General features: G+C 59.5%; 1 protein-coding gene across 7 annotated transcripts in view; it reads right to left on the bottom strand.

Moving 5' to 3' along the window:
* PTPRN2 (protein tyrosine phosphatase receptor type N2) overlaps positions 1 to 18,158 on the bottom strand; it is an 803,411-nt gene that overhangs the window by 29,808 nt on the left and 755,445 nt on the right. For all 7 annotated transcript variants that reach the window (XM_049642198.1, XM_049642197.1, XM_049642193.1 and 4 more), the window contains 2 exons: positions 11,810 to 11,883; positions 5,503 to 5,580 (listed from right to left, as the gene is read on the bottom strand). In XM_049642198.1, the coding sequence (XP_049498155.1) occupies positions 5,503 to 5,580; positions 11,810 to 11,883 (152 nt within the window). The remainder of the gene's footprint in view (positions 1 to 5,502; positions 5,581 to 11,809; positions 11,884 to 18,158) is intronic.

Genomic DNA, 18,158 nt, shown 5'->3' on the forward strand with positions numbered 1-18,158 from the left:
AGAGGAAGGAAGGAAAAGAAAGGAGGGAAGGAAGAAGGAAGGAAGGAGACAGGAAGGGAGGGAGGAAGGAAGGGGACAAGGGAACCAGTAAGACACGAGCGCAATAGCGAGCATGTTTTCTGCTGTGATCCATGATATCAGCTGAGAAAGAAACTCACGTTGTGTTTTTCACCGAGGCCCAAGTTCGAAGCTTGGCAAGAGGACACCCGCACTCTCCGTGGCGGTGCTCCCCAAGCATAACCGCGGACTCCCCTGCAGAGCAGGGCTTTCCACCCCAACTTTAAGTACGGCAGCGTGACAAAAGTTTTCTTCTATCTTTAAAGGTTTATGAGTTTAGGTGCAGGAAATTCAACAAGACTGAATATTTGAGGGGCGCCTGGGGGCTCAGTCGGTTAAGTGGCTGACTCTCGATAGCGGCTCACGTCATGATCTCACGGTTTGTGGGATCGAGCCCCACGTCAGGCTCTGTGCTGACGGTGCGGAGCCCGCTTGGGATTCTCTCTGTCCCTCTCCCTCTCCCTCTGCCCCTCCCCTGCTCGCGCTCTGTCTCTCAGAACAATGACGGGACCACCTGCCCTCTCACCCCCGCCAGACCTGGGCCGCGAGAGCAGGGCAGACACACAGCAGACTCGGTCCTCGGCCCATCCAGCCTCCGGGCTTTGTCCGACTCTTCTTCCGGTGTTCTCGTCCTGCCCCCGCCCGCCCCCGCGCACAACGACCTTGGAAGGGAGAACGTGTGCGTTCTTTGGCTCCCCTCTCGGAGCTGGCTCAGGGTTTTTTCTTGGCCACCGTAAGAACCGTGATCGAGAGACACCAAAAGATAAAAACACTGTTTAAACCCAGCCCATCGCTTCTGGGAAGGAGAAGGCGTGCTTCCCCAGCTGACTTTACAGCAGAAAGTCTTCAGAGAGCGGACGACCCAACGGGACCGCAGGCTGTTTTTCTTGCTGAAATGGTAACGGCGAGCGTGTTGACGCTCACCGGGCACCCGCTGAACTCCCGCTGCCCCGAGCGGGTCCCGCCAGCCTCGGCTTCCCTCTGAAGGGGCTCACTTGTCAGGCAGGGCGGGCACGGCTAGAAACTCACGAGCGTCCTCTCGGCGGGGCCGCCCCGTGGTGAACGGGGAGCGAGAGCAGTCCACCTACCACGGGGACCGTCCCGACTCCTGGGGCGGGGCGCTGCCGCGACCCGCGTCCGGGGGCTTTGCGCATGCTGGAGTACGTTCACACCTGGAAACGGTCCTCACGTGCCCGAACTCCTGGCGTACGACCACCACGCCTCCCAGGCACCCCGCACCCAGGGTGGGGAACACGTGGAAGCTGCCTCGCGGACAGCACGCGGCTCTGCCAGTGTCCCCCGAAGATACGAGACGAGAGATGGCAGGCAGCCGCCTCCTCCCCTGAGGACAGGGTGGCGGTGGCGGTGACGGGCCGCGTCGGGGCCAGCCGGAGTAGGGACGCTGCCTCAGAGAGAGAGCAGCCGCCCGTGGCCAGGATGACAAGGACTGGCCAAATTCCCCGGGGGCATCCTTCCTCCTGCTGCCCGGCCAGGCCCACGACTCCCCAGCTCACGTCTCAGAGATGTCCCTTCTCCGAGAAAGCTGCCCTGATGCTCCTTTGGAGATGGCTGGCGCGGTGGTCGCCCCGGCAGGTGCGGAGCTGACTTCCCTGCAGGGAAACCCCGTGCCCGGCGAGCTCTGGGACACGCCTACACGTGTGTGAGGAACACCAGCTTCGCGGACTCGGCCTGGGGAAGAGCGACACAACGGCTCCGAGCAGGGCGTTTACTCTGTGAACGCAGAGTCTCCACGGTCAGACTGCTTTCCCTTCTTTTCTATTTATGGACCCGCGATGAGTAACGCCCTCCCCGCCCCTGCACCTTCTTCTTTGTAAGGAGCGCGGGTCGTAAGAAGCGTCCAAATCTCACAGCTTTGGGTTAACACGTGCCCGGCCTCCGGCCGGCCGTGTGGATTTGGGGAGGTCATGTAGAACCCCTCCCTCCACCCCGGACATCAGCCTTCTGGTAGGATGGGGGTCACGACTTTCTCTGTGGTCAAATACACACAACACACGACGTACCTTCGTAGACATTTTAGGTGCACAGTTAAGGGGCGTTGGGCACACTCACGTTCCTGTGTGGCCGTCACATCACCGGCCCCAGAACGGGCCATCTTCCCAAACCCAAACTGTCCCCAGCAAACTCCAACTGCCCTCACGCTGCCCTGCTGCCCACCCTCCTTGGACCTGACCCTCTCCGACCTCACATGAGGGGGACCCCAGGGGCTCAAGTTCGTCCTTGGTCGATAGGGGCATTGACTGAAGTCACATCTGAAGCACCTGCCCAGGGTCTAGCATACAGTAAGCCCTCAATTAGTGTTATTCTCTCTTCCCGCTCCTTTCCTTACGTTAACTTGGACTTAAATGTTCCCTTTGCACACATGCGTGTGTGTGTGTGTGTGTGTGTGTGTGTGTGTGTGTGTGTCTTTCTCTCAGAGCAGCCGTGTAGGCCCCGTTACACGTAGGGGGACGTCCTCCCGGGTGAGGATATGCGTTCCCACCTCAGGGGCCGGACCTGTGGACGACGGGCCTTCATCGCCTTCTCCTTCCCTGCCCTCCTGACCCCACGTCCCTCCCGGCACGGATCACACACACCAGAGCAGCTGGGTGCCTGCGGGCCGTCAAAGGCTGTGCCCGCTCCAGGTGTTGGCTCCTTCCCGGACGTTAATGTAGACGCACCAGGAGCCTCCACGTTTCTGGACGTGCTGGGACTGGCTCTCGTCCCCCGATGACGACCTGCCCTGGCCCTCACTGCCCTTCCCGCCCACCCTCCTCCTCTGCCCCACCCGCCCGGCAGCCTCTCTCTGGATTCCCTCGGTGGCCGCGGGTCTGTCACAGCAGCTCGGTACCAGGTGCTCGATTGATGCTCTTTTCTTAGCCGCTGTCACGGGTGGAACAGTGTCCCCCAAAGGTCCTGCACACCTGCAGCCTGTGTGAACGTGACCTTCTCTGGAAACCGGGCCTCTGTAGAGGAGGCCGCACTGGTCAGAATGGACCCTGAGTCTAACGGCTGCGACCTCCTAGGAGGGAAGTTTGCTCACAGAACAGACACCCCGTGGGCAGTCACCGTGCGGATGCAGGCAGAGGCGGGAGCAGTGCGTCCACAGCCGTCCACACCGAGCGGTATGCCCGCGAGCCTCCACGGCGGGAGCGGTGCGTCCATGAGCAGTGCCACGACCGGAAGCCAGCCGCGGAGGCGCAAGCCCGGATTCGGACCTCTGGCCTCGGGAGCTTCTGTGCCACTTTGTTACAGCAGCCAGAGCAGCCACGGAAAAGTTGTGCCGACACCCTTCCCTCTGCTGCTTCCTCAAGACCACGGCGTCGCGGTCAAGGGCATTCGGATGGGACAGAGCGAAACCGGCTTCTTCGGGACAGGATTTGTCAGCGGCTTCGACGTGCGGTTGTGGCCAACGGTCCCCGGAGGGGCGAGCCCGTCGGCCACAAAGCCTGCCTGTCCTGGGAGACCTGGTACCACTTTGAGGGACGCTGGTGTTTCCTCGGACAGAGCGACCGTGGCGGCTGCCGTGTGTCTCGGGTGGTCTCATGCTTAGTTTCCTGGCGTTACTTCACTTAGAGAAGTTTTCTTCCATCTCACGGACGTATCTCTTGGGTGTCGGGCCCCCACACGCTCTCGAGAACTTAGGGGCTGCAGATACTCACGGAACGAGTCACCCCAACGACCACAACCTTCTGTGAGAAGCGCCGCTCCCACGCCACGTGGCCGCGGGCGAAGTACGAGCCTCTGAGTCCTGCGGACCACAAAGATCACGTGCCCAAGCGCGCGGCTGGTAGCGCCCGGCCTGGTCCGTGGGAGGTGGCCGGTGGCCTCGAGCAACGACTCCCGCCGTGAAGTGCCACAAGCACTCGGGGGCGATTCTGTTCATAAGAGCTGTGTCGCGCGTGTGAGGCGACGGCTGGGAGAAAGGAAACAGCCTGTGTCTGGGGCCCTGGATGCCGCGCGGAAAGACGCACGTTTCGGAGAACGGTCAAGGCAAAGTGGAGCTTCCGTCGGCAGTCTCAGAACCTTCCAGGCCCTTTCCTCCGGAGCGGAAGAAGCCGGGGACCCCACGCAGCGGAACAGCACCGAGCGGGTTCTCCTTGGAGCGTCAGCCACGCCAGAAGAGCAGAGCCGGGACCCACGGGCTCACGCGGCCCCCGTGGCCCCGGCGCCAAGTTCCTGCCTGAGCGCTTGCGCCGGGACCGGGCGGCCCGCGGGCACTGAGCTCCCCGTGCAGGGAGGCACCCCGCTCAGGCTGCGTGACCGCTGTCGGGGTGACGTGGAGGAAATCCAGCATCTGGTGGGTGGTGGGACCGGTTCCTCGGCCCCCTCCCAGCGCTGCAGTTCGAGGGCTCTGTGCCGCGGTTACAAGTTTGGGCGCCACGACTCTGAGGTCCGGTGTGTTTTATTTTTTCCAGTAGCGTGAAGGTCGCTAGGGAGGGGCCGTGCAGACGTGCTCCAATCTGGGTTTCCGCTCGCTGGGGCGGGGAGGCCGTGGTACCCGTGCAGCGACACGCTCACAGGGCAGGGGGCGCCGGCCAGCCCCCTGCGGGCCCTGGACCCGTCCCGACTTTGCAGAAAGCCGCTGCCGAGACGGGTCCCTCCTCCGGGTGGAGAGGCCAGAGAGGGCTGACGGGCAAGTAGGGCGGGAGCGGGAGCCTCCAAGGAGCAGAGGACACGTGCGGCACGGGTCAGCTGAGTGACCCTTAGCCCGGTGACGCGTTTGCCCTCAGGAGCTGCTGTCACCGCCGGGATCCGAAACAGCCCAGTCTTCGCGCGTCACCATGCTGCTGTGGGGGGACGGCTTGCCGCCCTGGGCCTACGAGCTGCCGCGTCCACGTACGTGCCACAGCGCTGGCGGAACCGCCCTCCCGACCGCGTCCTCCGCCGGACGGGAGCCCTGCGGCCCGGCCGGTGCCCGGGGAGGACGCCTGCTCTCGGGTCCTGCTCTCACTGGCTCCGGCTCTCAGCGGTTCTCAGCGCCTGGGCCTGGCTGGGTGTCAGGGACGTGCGGAAGGAGACAGACCAGCCAGGCCTTTCGAATGCATTAAAGAGAATCTACGAGGGAGAGAAACTATGATTTGAACACCATTTTCTACCCTCATCAGAGGAGAACAATAGATGAAGACACATTGAACACCTTACGACAATTTAAACGCTTATTAATTCCATTTCCTCATGTTTCATAAGGTACGACTGTACGGGGGTTAACAAAATAAGGGTCTTTAAAGCATTCAGTCCCTCAAAGGGAATTTTGTATCCTCGAGTTTTGAAAACAGAAGACCGATAATAAAACAATAAAAGACTCATTTAAATTTTGAAAGCAGGTAACACTTGATGAACGCCTCTAAACACGTTTAAATGTGCTTCGTGGGATCTGGGGCATCGCGCGCCATCAACACGTAAGATCTGGTTTTCAGAAGGAAGTCTTAATTAAACGAGACTCACCTGCCAGAAGTCGGCCACGGTGGCGGGCAGGGGTCCCTGGGTGGCGATGTAGGCAGGGTTCCTGGGGTCATGGTCCATCTGCAGAGATAGGATTACAGTAACAAAGGTTAGCTACCAAGCTAGCAAAGAACCCAGGAAGTAAAGCACCGGCTACGGAGGAGGTGAAGGCGGCCCGTCCCGCGCCCAGTGCCGCATCGACACACGGCGTGCGCGGAGGCGAGAGAAGCGGGCTGGTCTTCCTTGGGTCCCCCGGGATGCCCCAGCGCTTGGCGTTGAGGGGGAGCCCTTGCGGCCCGTGCTCGGAGCCTGGGGATGGCGTGGGGATGCCTTCCGTACGCCTGATACGCAGGTAATGGGAGAGCAGCACGAGCCCGAACGAGGACGGCGGACCGGAGAGGCCAGAGGCCAGCGGTCGGCGCACAGCGGGGGGTGTCACCACCGCAGCGTCTCCACGGATGCCACCGTTGCAGAGCAGCTCAGCCACGTGTCGCCCGAGCGGCCTCCACCCTGGCCACCGGCCAGCGGGAGCAGCCTGCACGCCCACCGTAGGCCACGTGCAGGGCTCACGGCATGCCCTCTGTGAGAGCCACAGGTGCGGGGCGGGGAGTGGGGAGGCCCAGGCTCTGGGGGGGCGGGGAGCCCGCGAACCACCCCACCCCCTCCGGGTCCGGCAAGAACTCACGAACAGGTGCACCTTGCCCCCCAGGAAGAGTCGGCTCCTCTCGTGGGGAGCTCGTTTTTGTGGCCCCGAAAGGGCTCCGGCACACCGAGTCGTCCGGGGGGTCTGCGAGCACCGCGTGCAGACCCGCCCCGGGACACGCGGCCCAGCCTTCCAGCCGCGCATTTCCGACTCTATTCCTACTGTGCCAGGCAAGGGGCTGAAAACCAACAAAGAGCAGAATGCGGTCGTGGGTCTTCTGGCCGGCGGATTCGTCCGAGTGCAGCCTGCTGGCCTCAACAGAGGGAGTCTGGCTCAAAGTACCTTAATTACAACATTTAATTCAAAGACTGAGCAGAAGAAAAGAAGGGGCAAAGGGTCGAGGAACAAAGCCTGGCGGAGGGCTGTTGTGCGGACGGCCCTTTCCCCTTGGGGTCGCGCCCAGCCCCAGAGCACGGGGGCATCAGCGTCGTGTCCCCAAGGACTGCCCTGCCCGCCACGCGCTCCAGAAGGAACCTGGGAGACCCCCCCCCACCCCCCGAGGCCCGGACGGGCCTCGTGCTGGCAGTTCACCTCCAGACACGCTCAGTGCCTGATTCTTTCCCATCAGGCACTAGAGTTTACTCTTGTGATGCCAGGGTTTGATCACGGATTTGAAATTCTCTGCAGTCGAAGACAGTTATTAAGGATACGTTTCCCAATACAGCGAGAAAGGAGGAAGTTTCAACCCACGTCGTCTGTGGCAACACGCGAGGACGTCAGCGTGCAGGCCAGAGCCACCTTGAGACACGGCCCTGTGCCGGGCTCGGAGAGCAGCCCGCGGGAGGCGCGGTCCCTGGAACCCCGGCCCGGGGAATCCGCACCTCCAGCCCTTCAGGGATGACGGCCGTCAGGGATGACGGCACGAGAGAGCGCACGCGCACCGAATAATTACGCGCGCCGTGGAAGGGGGGGGGGGGCGTGAGTCATTCCCACATGACAACAGTGGGACGCTGGCTGGGGTTGGGGAGCAGGAAAGTCTTTCTCTGCCTCCAGTTGAGTGATTCCCAGTCACAGCCGGACCTCGTTTTCAAATTCGCCACGACACACACAATACAGGTAAATTACGTTACTCTCTCTGCAAGCCCCAATGAAAACGTTTCAGTGGAAAGGCTTAGCAGAAATAAGGAGTTTTGATTTTTTCAAAATATGCACTCGTGAGGGTGACAGCTATTTACAAAAACCGCCTCCCTTCCCAGCAAACGATTCTGCAAGAAAAGTAAAACCCACCTCCTTTTCAAATGTGCTTTTTTGCCCACAGCAATTTAGAAAGCGTCTCATTTAAAAATCGTTACTATGTTCAAACTAGCGGCTTAGCTGCTTTCAAACTGAGAGATTTGTGACGAGGAGTAAAAACCTGAGCAGGGCTTCAGCAGCGTAAATGAGGCATCCTACCGCGGCAGGTCTCCGTGGTCCACCCCGCCGCTCAGGCGCCCGGACAAGGGACGACGCGGCTCGGGCCGCGGAGGCGGTCACGTGGCCGCCACTCGGGAGGCAGTAAATAGCATAATGATCCCAGAGCGGCGACATGTGTCATCAGCGCAACAATGACTCAAAGACGATTACAGTGACTTCATCCCGTGCACATTCTGTTGAACGGAAAATGTTTCTGGGCAGAAGCACGTCGCGCATGTTGTGCGCGTGGCAAATACCAGGCGACAGAAAGCCTGATGGTCGTGGGCGGTCTTTAACTGAGGAACGCAAAGCAAATATTTCACCAAGTGAACAGAAGCTTTATATTTAAGATTTCCAAGGCAGGTTAAGTGTGAGCAGAGGCAATCAAGTAAGTTTCTACTAACACTGCCTTTTCCATCAGGAACTCGGGCCGCGACCCCAACACGTGGACGTGGACGCGTGTCTTCCGCTACCGTTCCCAGCGTGCGAGTGAACGTGGTGCCTGCTGCTTCCTACGGTCTGTGCTGTGTCTCCTCCCCATCCTCTCTCGTTATCCTTTCTTTTGTCGTGTACTGTTTCCTTGTACGTCTGTGATGTTCACCAACACGAGCTCCGGGACCGTGGAGAGTCAGCTCCCGTCTCTTGGCCTCTGTCCCGGCGTCTGGGGAATGGGGGGGGGGGGGGGGGGGGCCATCTGTGCCAGGGCCTCCACGTGCCCGTTCCTTCCGGGATTCCACGTGCGTGCCTGTGTGGGTATCCTGGCGGCCACCTGAGACTATCAGCGAGAGCCCGTGCGTGTACGCCCCACGCCCCCGGGTGGCCTTTTCCTTCGTGGACCGCCTGACAGAAGCATCCAATCAAACGCGACTTAACGCCGAGTGACTGCATGTTAAGTGAGGGCCACAGGGTGCCAGGTCCCAAGTATAATCAACAGCACGATTTTGCTTTTCCTGTCTGTTTTTTTCCCCAGAGAGAGGAAAACCGTTTGTTTGTGTTGAATCCCTTATCCACGTGGCTGGCTGATTCTTACGAAGACACCAAAGGAGGCGGGGAGCCGGAAGGGTGTATCGCTATGAATTTCTATATGCACAGGTACAACGTACCAGAAAACACACCTCGCCACCTGCCAGAAGCCGCGGAATGGCAGTTTTCAAGTAGGTGTGAGTCGTTTTCAAAACTCGAACGTGTGTTAAAAACTCAGCAATAATTCCTCCAGCAGTGCAAGCAGAACAGATTTTTAAACCCAAGCATTCAGCCCGTCAAGACCAGGGGCCCACGTCCTGAAGCCTCCAAGAGCACCGGGGAAGGAACCGGCCGTCTGCACGCCGATGTGTCTTTCGGGGCGGGGGGGAGGGGGGGCGCCAGCCCTGCTCCTGCGCCCACGGGGCCTTGCCTTCACCCTGACCCCACGACCCGGGAGGGGCGCGGGGCCGCGCCCCTACTCTGAGATCTCGGAGCGTACGCACGCGTGTTTTCTTTCTGAATGCCTACCCACCTGCCCCTGCATCTGTTCTGACACTTCGAGCAAACTTCACAGAACGTTTTCTTAGAAACAAGCAGATATCAAACCTGAGTTTTTGAGCCACTTTTCCCGACACTAAGTGTTCATGGGAGAATTTACCGAGAAACGGTAGCTTTGGAAATTGATGTGAGGGACGCTGACTTAGGAGCTGAAGTTATTTTCGTATTTTATTTGTCTGAGTTGAGATTTAAGTAAATTATAGGCTACGATAGACACACATGGATGTTTGCTCGTGGGTATTTTCTGAGAACCAGACAGCTGGCTCCCACATTTCGCCGATTTCTTATGATACTCAGGACATCTGACCAGCCCTCCTTTCCCGAGGCGTCCGTGCGTACCTGTATTCGTTCAGTGCATTCTGAATTAAAACTTGAACAGGGTTTTTCTCCCTCGATAAAGAGTGGAATGAAAGCAAGTTTAGCTTCACGTTTGGGGAATTGCAGACCCGTTCCCGTAAAGAAGTTTGCGTCAGTTTCGAGCAAACGGGCGTTACTGCCCCGAGTCAGTCCGCGTCCCAGGCACAGCCACGCTGCGCTCTCAGGCGGGGCTGGTGGGCGTCCCTCCGCCGTGCTGAGCAGAAAAACAGGGTTCCCGTTTACTTTCCTGACCTCTGATCTCAAAGCGAAGACTGCGCGTTATTTACGAGCCGAGGACTTCCCTGGCATTTGACGAGGCCAAGTACAGACGTGACAGATGCAATTCTGCTACTTCTCTTCCGCACGGCCAGGGTCTTCTGGGGCTGGGACTGTTAGCTTTGCATCCAACCGCCGCTCGGAAGCTCACTGTCACCGTCCTCCGGCTACTTCAGGAAGAAGAGGTTCCGTGCTTCTTTCTTAGAGCCCGAGTTAAAAAAAGAGAAAGAATTGTGGCACGAGATAAAAGGGAAACATAAACGAGGCCTTAAATCCCTCTTTCTCGGGCGTCGCCTTCAGACCAGGCCCCTGCCCGGTAGGCCCGGGGAGGCCAGAACGCGGGAGCGCTGCTGCAGGTGTCCAGGGGGCAGCGGGTTCCCGCAACCCGCTTCGGCTTCAAGTACGCACACATCGGGAAGCTGGAACCCGTCGAAGTGGGGGGAGCTGGGCACGCCCCAACTCTGGACTCGCATCGTTCAGACCTGAAAAGAATTGTGTTATTTCTCTTCCTGGCCCCGTGACGTGGTTTGCGCCCGGGACACGGAGCCCATCAGGAGGACGCGGCTCTCCAGGCGGATCTGAGCCGCCGTCACCACGGGCCCCCGCGAGGGCACCACGTCCAGGCACTTAGAGTCTCCGACCTCACCAGAAACGATTCTCTGTCTACAGAACGAGAGACTGGAAACCGATGGGGCTCTGGCTTGATTTCGGAATCCGAAACGACACAAAAGCACCGGGCACGGCACAGGGCACTTACTGAGAGAGACCGAATGGCTCCGAATGAGAACCTTCGGGACACGGAGGGAACCGACCCTTGAGGGCCACATGTGCCGAAGTAACGAGGCTCCTTCCCATAAATAACTGCAGGAGCTGAGGTCTGGGCTCAGGGGGTGTAGACAGAGCAGCAGACCAGCTCTTAACCCGCTTCCTCGCGGCAAGCGTGTAACGCACTGCTCCCGCTGTGGGCCGAGAGGGCCGCCGATGGGGTCTGACCGGGGCGTACCGGACTCCCACAACAGGCTTCCTGAGATACATGGAGCCAGCAGCCACGAGAACGGTCCACCGTCCACGGCCGCGGCTTGTGATCACACGGCAGATGTTCTCATGTAAAGCCTGCTCCTGGGGGCTGGGAGGGGTTGTCAGGACGAATCCAGGGACGACCCGGGGTTTCACGGAGCCATCCACGCGTCACCGGCGCGCTCTGAGCCGGAGTCCCACGAGCGCTGTGTCTGCCTGAAAGCGCATCTGATGGCGCTGTGACGTCCTGAAGCTTCCCTGCACAGTTTATGGGGCTGCTGAGGGGGGACCACAACCAGCCTCCCCCATAAATCCCCACCGGCTCCCAAACTCTCCGCCATCAACCACGTGCTTTAGCACATCCATTCCGTGGACCCTCATTTTACTTTCTTCCCACTTGGAATCGTTCCAACTTCGTTTTGAAAAGCCAGGCTGAGCATCGATTAGTCCGTCCTTGCTCGCCCCCCCCCCCCCCCCGCCACTGCTCCCACAGCGTCTGTGACGGGAGAGGCCCACACCAGGTGTGGGTTTCCAGGGACTCTCCCTGAGCCGGAGAGCCTGCCTGTCGGGGGTCTCCCCCAGGGGCTTCTGTGGTCTCAGAGGCAGAGAGCGCGGCCCGCGGAGGCACAGCCCCGCACTCACTCCCCATCCTCAGGGGTACATCCACCCTGGAAACACCCACGGAGACCAGCCTGCGCACACACCTGCCCGGTGCCCTCTGTCATTTTATCAAGGGGCCGGCGGGTCTAATATCCATTCCCCCTGAATAAACAGGGAACAAGTGGGTCTGGGAGAGAGGGGCACAACCGACTGTAGACTTTCCTGAAATTCACGCTTCTTGTCAGTAAGCCAGCGGACCCAGGACCGCTCTCTCCTGGCGAGGACCCAGCCCAGGCCGGCTGGTGATGAGTCACCTGGTTCACCAGTCATCCGGTGGAGACTAAGTACCTAGTTGGCTAGTACCCGGCGGAGACTAGTTGACCGGCCGGCTGAGGCCGTATCCGCTCGTGACCGGGGGTGGGGGCGCGTTCGGGAGGTACTCACGATGGGGCTGGCGTTGATGTAGTCCGACCTGCTGTGGCTGTTCTCCGATCTCAGCAGGACCCTGGAGTGATCGTCTGCAAACAAGCCCAAAGGCATAACGTTAGATGTGCACGCGGGCCTGTGTCTGTAAGGGGCTGTGCGAGGAAACAGCGGCACCGGGTGCCCGTGCAGGTGACGTCCCCTCCTGGGGCTCTGCTTAGGCCACTTACCATCACTTCCTTCTCCAGGAGAAGGGTGTGTGGGCACCTGACTCTAGGTTTCACCCAGTAGAATTTAGATATTTTCGTGTTTTTCTTACACAGATTCAAATCCCAGGATTAGTGTTCCTCTGCAAGATTATAGTTAAGGCCTCCCTTTATTATTATTCTTTAAATTTTTAAAAGTTTATTTATTTTGGGAGAGAAAGAGACAGCGCAAGCAGGGGAGGGGCAGAGAGAGAGGGAGAGAGACCCAAGCAGTGTCCGTGCTGTCAGCCCAGAGCCCGACGTGGGGCTCGATCCACAGAGCCACGAGATCATGACCCCAGACGAAATCGGACGCCTAGCCGACTGAGCCACCCAGGTGCCCCTACGGGTTTCCCTTTAAGTAGGAGACATATTTGGCCACATACAGGAAACACGTATCAACATGAATATTGAGATATTAGGCAACTGTTCTGTATATAAAATTCTGTGATCTGGGAACGGCTAAATCCTGGGATGACAGGAATTTCGTTTTAAAGGGAGAATGGGAGAAAAAGCAAACAGTTACAGAAGGAACAGAGATTTGTGCAAGCGGGGGTCCCCTGACGACACAGCCAAGTGCCTTAAACATGCACAGCAACCTGATTTTGCAACCAGACATATCAGTGGGGATTAGGGACATGTGATTGTCAGAGCTTAGTGTGTTTGATACACGAATCATTCTTTTTTTTTTTTAATTTTTTTAACGTGTATTTATTGTTGAGAGAGCATGAGCAGCGAAGGGGCAGAGAGAGAGGGAGACACAGAATTCGAAGCGGGCTCCAGGCTCCGAGCTGTCAGCATAGAGCCCGACGTGGGGCTCGAACTCCCAAACCGCAAGATCGTGACCTGAGCTGAAGTCAGATGCTTAACCGTCTGAGCCACCCACGTGCCCCTGAATTACTCTTTTTTTAAAAAGTTTATTTATCTTTGAGAGAGAAAGCACGAGAGGGGGAGGGACGGAGAGAGAGGGAGAGAGCGGACCACAGGCAGGTTCATGCCGCCAGCACAGAGCCCGACGTGGGGCTCGATCCCGTGAACTGGGAGATCATGACCTCAGCCAAAATCAAGAGTCGGACGCTTAACCGACTGCGCCGCCCAGGCGCCCCTGGCACGCGAATGATTCTTAATTCTGGTTCTGGAATAACCACCTTCCTGTGTATGGTGACGCCCCTCTTTGCCCGTTTTCAGGAACTTTCAAAGCTGCACCCTCGGTCGGGTGTGGAGGAGGCGGCACAGGGAGCGGGGCGAGGCCACTCCCCGGCGGGGAGCAGCCTCAGGGAGGGACGCCCACGAGGGTCCCTCCTTCCTCCCTCCGTCCCCGGGCGTGCGGCCACCTTGTCCGTCCTCTGCGAGGACCAGCTGAGAACTGCAGGCCGCCGAGAATGGCGGTGTGCTCCACTCGCCATCTCTGCCCCAGTGAATGGCTTCGGGTGTCGTGCACAACCCCGACTTCTTTTCTTCTGAGAAAACAGAGACAACCTGGCCGGAGCCTAGGAAGCCAGGGATTTGGGGGGTGGTGAGTGGTTCACCCCGGTCCTGAATTTCAGCGGCGTCTCCAGGTCCAGGCTCCCGGCCTTGAAAGCAGCTTGGGCAGTGGGGGAGGGAAAGCGCGGGGACTCTGCTTCGGTTTCATGTCTCCGGGACGTTTTACTTCATTTCTTTTAACAACAACTCTGGGGCCTGGGAAACTTGGTGGGTCTATGGGACCGGATGGCATCCCACCGGTCCTACCGAGGTATCGACGTGAGCTCTTTTGCAGTAGAGACGAGACAGATGAGAAACATCTAGAGTTGCGGACGAGCCCGGACGTTGCACGGTTTGCTTGGAGGCCATCTGCACCCAAAGGTTGTGGAAACGCTGCGGAGGCACTCGTGACGGTAGCCGCGGAGACGTCCCCCTGGGGCGTGAGAAATAATACAAAAACCCCACGTGCTCGGTGGTTTTGGGTTCCTGCACAGATTTATTCTTGAGAGACTGAAAACTGGCACTGGCAGGAAACTGGACAAATTACCAGAAAAGCTGGTGACCTGTGTCATCGTACCACATTGCAGACACTACCGCGCTGGGAAAACCTGGTGCGTCCGACTCCACGTTGCTCCATTTCCTTGGCTGCCGTGACCCGGGGCCTGGAAACCCGCGCTCAGCCCTGCGCGTGAGCGTGCTGGTTGTTGAAGGAACGTCGCCGACGGCCGAGACTCGTACAAAACCGCCCGACCGGAACCCCACGTTCCCGAGCAGATACGGAAGTACGTATAGAAATAACGTCGCTGTGTCCGAGACTTATGGGACCATGGTGACAGGATTCCTATCGGCAAAGATCGAGTGACCAAGGACAAAGGAGTTTCACGGTCCCTCTCAGACCCCTTCTGGCTCCCGGGTGTTTGCGGTCATCGGCCACCTTTGGACTCCAGCCCCTCCTGCCGCCCCTTCTCTCGACACAAAGGAAGGCTGCATTTGTGCCGAGGCAAGATGGTTCTCCGGGATGACGGTCCGCCATCTTGGTCTGCTGGCTTCCCGGGTAGGGTCACTTTCCTCACCCCAACCCTGGCCTCTTGACTTACTGGCCTGTCACACAGCAAGTGGAACAAACTCAGACTTGGTTACAGTGACCCCCAAACCAAGTACAAAAAGCCCAGTTTCACTGCGGGGCTCTTCCTGGACGCATCAAGCTGGAGACGGCGATGTGTCGTTCAGAAGCAGGCAGCTTTTCTGAAGGCTGCACCTAGTCTATTGTTGCAGCCTACGTACAGTTCTGGAATACAGAAGCAGAGCTTCGAGCTGCTTGCGGAGGGTTCCAGAGGGCCTCCCAGGAGCCCCGCCCTATGAGAAATCGTCTCAACACAGCCAAGTTCAGACACTGCCGATAGTGGCAGTGAGGACCCCTCCTGCCTGAGAACCTTTCACAAAGAGCAGGGTCACGGCGAGAGGGAGGGGAGGGGTACAGGGGGCAAGAGCCGGACCGTGTATCTCTGGCTTCAGAGGGCGTGCTGTGAGGGTCCCAAACGTGTCCCGGCCAGACAGGCGCGGGCCTGAGGGCTGCTGGGTGCCCTTCACCTCCAAGGGGACAGCGCTGCCCTGTCCTGCGAGCAAGCAGCTCGGTGAACGCACGCCAGCTGAGTCTTCTAGTCAGGAAATTGAGAAGACGCTTCACAGGTTCGGGAGTCTCGGCGAAATACAGACACAATCTAGGAGCCGGGTGCTCTGAAGAATAAGGGGACAAGCTGCTTGGAGCCGCTGAGCCCAAGCCCGGCTGTGAGGCCAGCCCTGCCGTCACGCTGTCTGCGAAGCACCGCGTCAGCCGCGTCACTTCCCGCAGGCCACCCTTTTACAGGCACCGCTGAGGTCGGGACAAGGGCTCCAGAAGCTCCCAAGCCGTGCCACCTTACGATCACGTAACTGAGTTTGCGGTGACACGGCGATTTCAAAGTGAACGGTGAACTTGCTTTGTTTTTAACACTGGGCCGTCTGAACCTCCATGTGGGACATCTGAGCCACCCGGGAAGGACCAGAGCGCCAGGCAGGGTGCCGTGGAGGTATGGTCATGCAGCGGGGACGAGCCGGGGGTGTTTCGATTGCTTGGGTGAATGCCAACTCTTTTGTGGTTCACTTTCCCTGTTCATCTTTCTAAAAGGGCCGCTAGGGGAGACGATGAGCTGGCATCAGTTGGGAGTGGCTGCCTCCACTCTTTGTAAGGGCAAGGGCTGAGATTCACTCAAGCTCAGCCAGCAAGTTGGAGGTGAGGCTGGCGGGGCAGGGGGGCGGGGCGCTCAGGAGCACACCCTCGTGTCCCTGGCCCACGCCCCGCGGACTGAGTATGGTTCCTCGGGAGGGTGTGCGAGCACAGGCTCCCGCCCCGGGAGCAAACACGACACAGTGGTCACAACCACGGAGCAAAGTTCTACAGCGACCTGGGTGCTTACACTTTGGCTGAGAAGGGGGCGTGTTCTTTAGGGTTAGAGAGCTCACCCAGAAGCCAGAAAGGGGAAACTCGGTGCCTTCCGCTCTGTCTCTGGCCCTAAGGCGCAGCCGTTTTCCCTTACAAGACCCAAAACGGTAAGTCTTATCAAGGAGGGAAGGAGAAAATTGCCCCGCAGATGGAAGTCGGGAGGCGTGTGGCACACGCTGCTTTTCCCAACTCCTTGCCCCGAGCTTCTCCAATATTCTGTCTCTTCTAAAAGCAGTTCCACAGATGCTACCTTTCTTCTTCCTGGAACTGTGCCCTATGTAGAACAGGGGCTACGCCCCCATTTTAGATGGAAGAAGCCAAGGCCCAGGAAGATGCGATGTTTGCCTTGGCAAAGGCCACACGGCCAGCGGCTAAGAGCCCAGGGCTTGAGTCCCGGCCCTGCCACCTGCTAGCCAGGTGACATTTGGGTAAATTATTCAGTATTTTAAAGGCCAGATCTGTCATCCAAAACGTGGGCTGGGGCTCTTACAGGGTCGTCGTGATGAACGTACACGTAAGCACCGGCTGGAGCGCGTCGTGCACGGCAAGGGGCGGAGGCACAAGTCCAAGGCCACAGGCGGACAGACGGACACAGACCTAACTGATGAAAGGTCAGTTAACTTGGCAAGAGTTATTTACAGTGCACCGTGTTGTCAGTGAATACAAAAGGATTTCCACGGATGCCGGAAGAAACAAGTTCTAGAAGGTCTTCTTGATTGCTGGCAGGGCAAAGAGCACTTGAAGGCAGCCCGGGGCACTTCGGGAGGGCTGCGGCCGAGCCATCAGCTAGCACGTGCCGTCATCCGAACACGTCCCCGTGAACCCGTCGAAGGAAGGTGCGCGGAGGCTTCCTGTGCCTCTAACCCGTCCTGCAACACTGAGGATAGTGTTTTCCTAGGCGCCTTGGTTACGTCATTCACGCCAAGTGAACTGACGCGTGTGAGTCAATAATCTTCCCGCCAGGAGCGGATGAATTCCCTGATGTCGCGTGTGTGTGGGGGGGTCGCTGGTGCACACTGGCCTCGCACAAGGGAATTTTCGTCACCCAAGCAGTCGGCCAGTGTCCTCATGGGGCTTTCCGGCGGCGTCTTTCCGTTACACCGTTTCCTTTACTTTGACGGCGTGGCCAGTGGGGACGCCGGGCGTGTGCGGTGACCCGCCAGCGTTCTGTGCTGGAGGGTCGGGGCTCTGAGACCTGAGTGGAGACCGGTGCGCCCGGAGAAGTGACGGCATCAGCAACCACCGGCATCTTCTCCGGTTTCGTGGGTCCACAGAGGGTTTAGTGCACGCGGCCCGAAGCTCTCCGCTGCCCTAGGTCTACCAGCTGTCAAAGCTGGTCTAACGACTGTCACCAATCACACACGGTAACGTCTTTCTGTTAGGACTTGTCATAGTTGAGCGAGACCATGTCCCGGCGGACGACAGACACCCGGGGAGCGCCCCCTGGGGAGACGCGGTGCCTCCCGTATCCCAAGGGACGCACCCGTGCGCTCGGCCAGTGTCGCAGCAGATAACCCTACCTCGGGCGCAGAGGAGTTCCCCAAATCCGCTGTGCCTGAGACCCCGGGGTGGCCCGTCCGGTGGGGCGACGCCGGCGTCTGGGCCAAGAAGCCGGTGGTGCAGACGGTGCCACGTCTTCGTCCCCATCAGAGACCCACACGGAAGCCGGTCCCACGGTCCCTGCGACAGCGGTGGAGCCGACCCAGAGGGCGCAGGCGCGGATGGGGTGGGTCCCCTGTGGCCGCCGTAAGGAGGGCCACCCTCGGTGGCTGCGGGCACCACTCACGAATCACAGCCTCGAGTCTCCGTCCTCACCGAGGTGCCCGCACGCGGGTTCTGAGGGTCCAGGCACAGCGCGCCGCCCTGCCTTCGCCGGCTGTTCCCCGCTCGCGACCCCTCCCCACGCACGTCGGAGCCCCTCCCGCTTCCCGGCTCCGCACCCCGCCACACCTCCCGGCGTCCCCCTCGCGCCCCACCCCGCGCCCCTCCTCCCTCCTCTACGCACCCCACCCCACCCCTCACCGCCCTCCCCCACACCCCCACCCCCCTCCTCCCTGCCCCCCCGCCCCCCCCCACCCCCCCCCCCGCTCCTCCCACTGCCCTCTTCTACGTGCCCCCACCCCTCACCGCCCTCCCCCACGCCCCCACCCCGCACCCCCTCCTCTACACACCCCACCCC

Source organism: Panthera uncia, chromosome A2, assembly GCF_023721935.1.
Source record: "Panthera uncia isolate 11264 chromosome A2, Puncia_PCG_1.0, whole genome shotgun sequence".
In the NCBI taxonomy this organism is placed as follows: Eukaryota; Metazoa; Chordata; class Mammalia; order Carnivora; family Felidae; genus Panthera; species Panthera uncia.